The sequence below is a fragment of the Poecilia formosa genome, unplaced genomic scaffold (assembly GCF_000485575.1).
Source record: "Poecilia formosa unplaced genomic scaffold, Poecilia_formosa-5.1.2 Scaffold155, whole genome shotgun sequence".
Classification (NCBI taxonomy): domain Eukaryota; kingdom Metazoa; phylum Chordata; class Actinopteri; order Cyprinodontiformes; family Poeciliidae; genus Poecilia; species Poecilia formosa.
The window spans coordinates 1,472,545-1,479,489 of record NW_006800094.1 but is presented as its reverse complement, the minus strand read 5'-3'; the positions used below and the strand labels follow the sequence as shown (position 1 = coordinate 1,479,489).

Genomic DNA, 6,945 nt, shown 5'->3' with positions numbered 1-6,945 from the left:
TGGATGGATGGATGGATGGATGGATGGATGGATGGATGGATGGATGGATGGATGGATGGATGGATGGATGGATGGATGGATGGATGGATGGATGGATGTTTAACTTTAACATTCACCAACTTTATCTTGTGACACTAATGTCTTTCATTAGTGTTTTTTTTCCCATTGGTTTTTGACGATTCCCTTCTGTCCGTTGCAGGCTGGTACGACCGGCTACATGGCTCCAGAGATCCTGAAGCAGGAGTACTACCGCACGTCTGTGGACTGGTGGGCTCTGGGCTGCAGCATTTATGAGATGGTGGCTGGTCGTTTGCCTTTTAAAGACTTCAGGGAAAAGGTGCAGAACAGCGAGGTGACTCGTCGAACTCTGGAGGATGATTGCAAGTTTGAAGACAAAAGCTTTGACGGTCCGGCCAAAGATATCATCAACCACTTTCTCAAGAAGAAGGTTCTGTTTCGCCTTGGGTGCCGGTAAGAAAAGTCCCTCACTACAAAATACCTGGTGTATTGTGTCAAGAAAGAAACCATGTGGCAGTAGGAGAAATGTGCATGGGGACAAGAACGAACAGGATCAGAAGAGCTGGATACACATTTCTGATCCAAACAGGGCGTTACATTTTAATAAGCACAGCTAAGAAAACATAACTTCACATTGCTTGTGTTATTTTATAATTATGACATTTTTACGTCCTGATATCACATCCTAAGTTGTTGTTGTGACTGATGACCTGTTATTCTGGGTTTACTGATCAAAAAGATGATGAGATTCTGGCAAAGACTGAACATTAAAATTACAACAAAACTAATTATTTAACTGGAATTCAATTAGAATAGCTGTTTATATTTTTAATTTAAAGTCCTCTCTACATATTTTTAAAGTGACAGTGCAAGTTAGAGATCCCTTATCATGGGAATGACAATAATTCAGCTTTTTATTATGAAATGTTCTCAAATTAATATTTAGTTTCCTGTTTTATACTGAAAGTAAAAAAAAATTAATTTAATTTAATTTAAGCAATAAAAACTGACCTAGTTTGACTTAGAACTAAGATCATCAAATTCTTTACCAAAATGTGTTTTAGACTCGTGTTTGTAGTAAAAATATATATATTAAAACTGATCTTTAAACTCCCCAAATTAATGGCTTTCATGTACACACTGAGTCCAATTAGTGCTTTTTTTAGTCTGACACCTCAAGTCACATGAGCCAATTCAATAAAAACAGATGTATTTGTTTGTGTTTTATAGTAGAGACGACGACCCGAGGACTCACACGTTTTTCAAGAATATCAATTTCCACCGTCTGGAGGCAGGGCTGGTGGAGCCCCCCTGGGTGCCAAAACCTACTGTGGTCTACTCCAAGGACTCTGAAGACTTTAGGGACAACTCTGAGATCAAGGATGTCAAGTTCGACTCTAAGGACGAGAAGTTCTTCAAGGAGTTCAGCACTGGCGCAGTCTCCGTCTGCTGGCAGAGGGAAATAATCGACAGTGGAGTATTTGATGAAGTGAATAATCCTGGGGTGAACGGACATGGCCAAGAGAATGTGTGGACGTCCAGGATGTGCATCATTTTGTGAGATTCTGGATGTCTTTACTTGAAAAATTAAATTCACTCGCTGTTAGTGCTACGTGTTAAATTAAGCTGCTCGGAGACATTTTAGGCACTTGCCTTTTTTCTTCAAATCAATGCATTTCTTTTCTACTGTAGTGCTTAGAAAGCTTTATATAACAAAAAGTCTGGTAGTAATGCTGCCAGGGCCAAACACAACAAAACATTATTCACAAAAATAAAGTCAAACAAAAGGGCTCGGCCGCTTCAAACTTTGCCCTTCTATTCCTGATTAGACAGTCCGTCCCAGTGGATTCACAGTTTCCATTACATCATGCATCCATTTCAGCAGGCAATTGTTCGCATATGTTTGTAAACAAGCTGCGTAATGGTTGCTCGTAAATCTTGTAATTCTTATAATCAACAATGTGCCAAAAACCTTTTGGGGCCTTTTGGTTGTGACAAGGCAAAGTCATACGCAGTGTAACTGACGTAAATCCTCTCAATGACAGATATTCACCACTAAGTGTCGCCAAACACCAACAAAGTGCATGAAGACTCATCATCGCCTCTCAGCAACAAAATTACCTTGGCTGTGTTGGTGTGGTATTTATGAGGATGTAGTCATTTTTAATAATGAATCCAGACAAAAAGAAACTTTGTCCACACACTTTGTTTTTCCGCCTAGAAAAAAAAGGCAATTAAAAGTCAGTGCCAATCTCCTATTAGAGGAGAATGTTTTATTTAGCCTTCATGGTTACTAAGTGGAGACATAGTTTCCCAATATCCAAGAAAGCTACTTTATTCATTATGTGATTAATATAACACATTTAGCAAACAGTTTTAATAGCTTGTCCTGGGTTTGGTACACTTTTTAATCAGTCAGTAGTGAAAAATTGCTTTGCCCTAAGTTAAGTAAGCCACAATTTTAGCAAGCAAATTTAAACTCCTTATGCGAGCTAAAAATTCAAAAATGTTACCCACATGTTTAGAAATAGTTTCATCTGTTAAAATAAACTGCTAGATAACAATGCTTACTCTTTCTTACCATTAAACCGCTGACCGCAACGTATAAATATTAAACACATTATCCATCAGTTTGTAGATTGTAATAGAGGTAAATGTTCTGTGTGACAGCACTGTCACTGTGTGGCCCTCGTGTAAAAATGTGAAATCAGTATCAATATTTTGATAGTTAGCTATTTTAAATATCAGCCTTGAGAAATTATTTTAAAAATGTAATACATTCACCTGTATATTTGAAATGTTCGCTAAAATATTGACTATTTCTGTCTCAGCGAGCTAACAAATTAAGTCTGTATCAAAGGTTTTGTGGCTAATCATTAAGAGCAGGGTCCTGAAAGGTTTCGATGTGATCGTAGTCCCGTACATCCCAATTACACAGCTGATTATATCTATATACAGACAATCTGCTATCACTAGTCTTTAGGCAGATGTTTTTATTTTACAGAAAAAGAATTACACCAACAATTTGATTCAACAGCCCAATATTCTGTCTTTTCTAAATACACCTAAACAACTTACATTTCGCTGTGGAAATCAATGACGCACCTCTGTTTTAGATTACTTTGAAAAATATGGAAACTATTTGTTAAAAGAAAAAAAAAAGTGGAATCCCTTTTAAATCCAGTGAGCTAAATTTAAAATTCAGAGCAACAGGAAATGAAATGGGAAGCTTGAGACAGAGAAACATTTAGGTAGATTCAAGGACATCTAGAATGTTTTCTTGGTGTCATCCCAATGAAACCGGTTGCAGTAAATGCACAAGGTGGCATTGAAACAGTAGACATGCTTCTCATTCAGTCAGGTGGAAATAAGATTTGAAGTCAGTCCTGGACAGCTGATCTGTCTGCTGCTGTACCAGAATGTTGGGACCTGACTAATGAAGACCATAGTGCAATAAAAAAAAGATGTGTAGCAAGCTACTTCTTATTATGATATGTGATTCCGTAACTTTCTACTTCACTAAACTTGAAAACATTATTAATCACAACAGAGATATTTAATTTTAAGTTATGTTACACAAAGCCATCATTGTTACCTGGGTAAGTTTTGTGCCTTATCTGAAATGTTTAAACATCCTTTTAGAGGAGGGATGACACTTTTTCGTTGCCAGGAATTGCTTTGTATGCCATCCATCCATCCATCCATTTTCTGAACACCCTTGTCCCTCAGTGGGGTCGGGAGGGGTGCTGGTGCCTATCTCCAGCTAACGTTCCGGGCGAGAGGCGGGGTACATCCTGGACAGGTCGCCAGTCTGTCGCAGGGCTGCTTTGTATGCCCTTCAACAATTTTTTACTTGTTTGTGTATTTACCATATAGCAAATGGTTCAGCTTGTCAACCCCTTCTTAAAACTATTGGCTAAAACTGGATCTCTTTAAATTCAACTAAGCTGCTGGATCTGTGCAAAATGGATAGTATGTAAAACGTATCAACAAACTGCACAAAAATCTCACAACTAATGGCATAAGTTTAATTGTTCCAAGGTATTACAGAACATTAAGTATAGAAGAGGCTTTACCCAATCAGGCTATGAAAAAAGCAATTCTGAACCCCAAAGGTTGCAAGTGTCTGAAGTGTCCAGTTTAGCAATCCATGTCGCTAAATTTCTTGCCAAAAAAAGCAATCACACTAAATCATCTACATCACTCAGACATAGAGTTTTACATGAACTCTAAACTTGGAAACCACTTTAATATTATACAATCTAATGATTAAAGTGAAAAGAAATCCGTACTCAAAGAAAAAAAAAAGTTTATTGTTGTATGCCAACGCAGTTTTAACCTTGAAAGAATGCACATCAACAATGTAAGCATGAAAATGTAATCTTTAAACTGTTTGTTGTTGTTTTTTTTACTGACTTTACCCTCTGAAGCAAGCATACCCAGTTGGTAGGAATCACAGTATATAAATGAGAACAGTTGGGATTAGAGACTGGAAATCTGACAAGATTTCTGCCATCAACATTTTCTGAAGTAGGTGAGGATGAGAGGAGGCAGAGGAGATCTGACATCTGGCAGAGGGCTTCGGCCAAAGGAAAACCAGGAATGATGCAGCTACAGCCAATATTCTGCAGTCGATGCAACAAACCATCCTGGATGCTGCAGGTGGCATAAATGTTGTTCTTTATGTCTAAAATCTCATGTACATGTCTTCACTTTCTCTCTCTGGGTGCCAAATATCATTTTAGATGTAACACATATTTTTATGATTTATTGTCATGTATTTTGGTTTGTTGGGAGTCTTCTGTGATTTGAGGAGACTGACTTGTGCATTTCATAAATGTTTTATTTTTATTTCTTCCACTAAAATTAAAATATGGCGTGAACTTTCCCTCAAAAATGTATGAAAACGAATAAACTTCTCATCATCACTTCGAATAATACTAAGTTGCTGACAAATGAATCTTTCAAGTTATGTCAATAAAGGGTCTGAGTTATTTTTAACAACTTGTTTCTTATGACCAGATTTCTCATGTACCCACAGATTCACCTTGAAATTAAGCAAACATGTCTTTACTGCATATGCATGGTATGATGATATACAGTTGCTTTTAAGTTTTTTTGGAGGGTATTATAATATTGATATTGAATAGTACTAGGCTACAAAGTGATGCAGCTGGTAGCACTGTTGCCTTGCAAGAAGGTCTTGGGTTCAAATCCAAGCCTGCGGTCTTTTTGCATGGAGTTTGTATGTTCTCTCTCTGCCTGCACGGGTTTTCTCTGGGTACTCAGGCTTCTTTCCACAGGCCAAAAACATGAGTGTTAGATGAATTAGTCTGTCTAAGGAAGAGCAGAGACACTGGAGCCATCTGTAGACAAGCTGAATGTGAAGCTGGACGATACGGCCCAAAAACGTATCACTATATTAGCGTTTCATATCAGTTGATACTGTAAGGAAGATTAAACTTTATTAGACTTTGAGCTTGGTTTTGTATTTTAGTTCTCCGAGCCTAAGTTAGATCAGCGAATGCAACACAGCTCTGGAGGCAGGGCTACTATCGCGAGATTGGGTGTTTATGTTGTTGTTGGTAATGGCTCTCACTGCTCACTACCCGGACATTGCTAAATGCTGTCTGTGCCAGAGCTAGAGGCCGGAAACCACACAGTTCTTGCGTTGAAACAGCTCAGTTCCCATTGTAACTCATTGTTACTGGAAGAAGTAAAGTTCATGCAAGAGACCCTTCTTTTTTTTGTCGTGAATCTTCGCTACCCACACACCTCCGTCACACCGGAAACCAAAAGCACGACAATACTGATAGTTTTTGATTACTTTTTTGTTTTAAATATGTGAAATACTGCTTTACCTTCACGTCGATTTTTTTTGTTTTGTTTTTTTTTGTTCATTCTTAAGCAGTTATGAGGCACAGTGGTAAAGCCTTAAACTGCTGCTGCGGCAGTTCTCGACAGGTCGTTGCTAGGTAACCGAAGAATGAGTGAGTTGCTAGGTAACCGAAGAGCAGTGAGTTAGTTGACCTTGCTTAGGTTGAGCAGCTAAGAACTTTCCTCTGTCTACATCTTCCAGAATGTTGTGCGGTTCTGGATTGGAGTTCAATGAGTATTATTCAATATTTTATAAGATATCTGTTATTGATCACGCGTCTATCGCTTGTTGTTGGATTTATTCTGAGCTGAAGGCCACTGTAAAAGCAACCTGGAGTTCCTGCACATCTCAGTAGAAGCCGATTGCATCGATTCCACGCTGCGTCAATGGAGTAATTCATGCAGAAAGAGCTGCGATAGAGCAGACGAGAGCAGGGTTTGTTTCAGAGTTTTTCCATTAACACACGAGTTTGCTGGGTTTTAGTCACACCGCATTTCTACTTAATTTCTTGAATTTTGCATTTTTGTTTGCTGCATACCTTAATCATTGAAAGTCGGACAAACAAACAAATACAAGAAATATATCCATTAACGTGGAACCAATCTGTATATCACTTTTAAAACGGAATTACTGAAATAAAGGAGCTTTTCATTGATACAGCGCCTGTACACTAAAAAGTGCAGCAGTATGCATCTCATCATTATTAACATGTTAGTCAACAGACCGCTTTGAAAACCTCAGGCACACTTAGGTAATGAACAACACATAAACAGGTGTTGTGCTAATTCCTGAGAGGGGATGACCTTACAGAGCCGAGAAGTGGTTCCATTCACGCTTCGCAGTCATGAGATTAGAGGGCGGTTCAGATGGAAACCCAAGACGCAACCCGATCGTCATCGGCTGCGAAAGGCAGAGTGGGGAGTCCGCCGCGGACGATGTGACGACAAGACAAACTCAGCAGAAGGACTCAAGGAACATGTTTTTCCAGGCGCGTACAAGCCACCGCGAGTGTTCAGTTCCCCCGGAGCCATGCGCCGTCATCCAGCAGC

At 38.9% G+C, this 6,945-nt stretch overlaps 1 protein-coding gene across 2 annotated transcripts in view; it reads left to right on the top strand.

Annotated features, from left to right (window-relative positions):
• LOC103146304 (rhodopsin kinase 2-like) overlaps window positions 1–3,776 on the top strand; it is an 8,418-nt gene extending 4,642 nt beyond the window's left edge. Inside the window, exons 3-5 of one of the 2 annotated variants that reach the window (XR_001663634.1) lie at window positions 200–471; window positions 1,249–2,878; window positions 2,916–3,776. Coding sequence is in view for 1 of the 2 variants with exons in the window: in XM_016677430.1 (XP_016532916.1) it covers window positions 200–471; window positions 1,249–1,579 (603 nt within the window). In the remaining variant the exon portion in view is untranslated. Of the gene's footprint in view, window positions 1–199; window positions 472–1,248 lie in introns of both variants that reach the window. The other variant, XM_016677430.1, reaches the window with a different exon arrangement.
• Window positions 3,777–6,945: the final 3,169 nt, after the last annotated feature.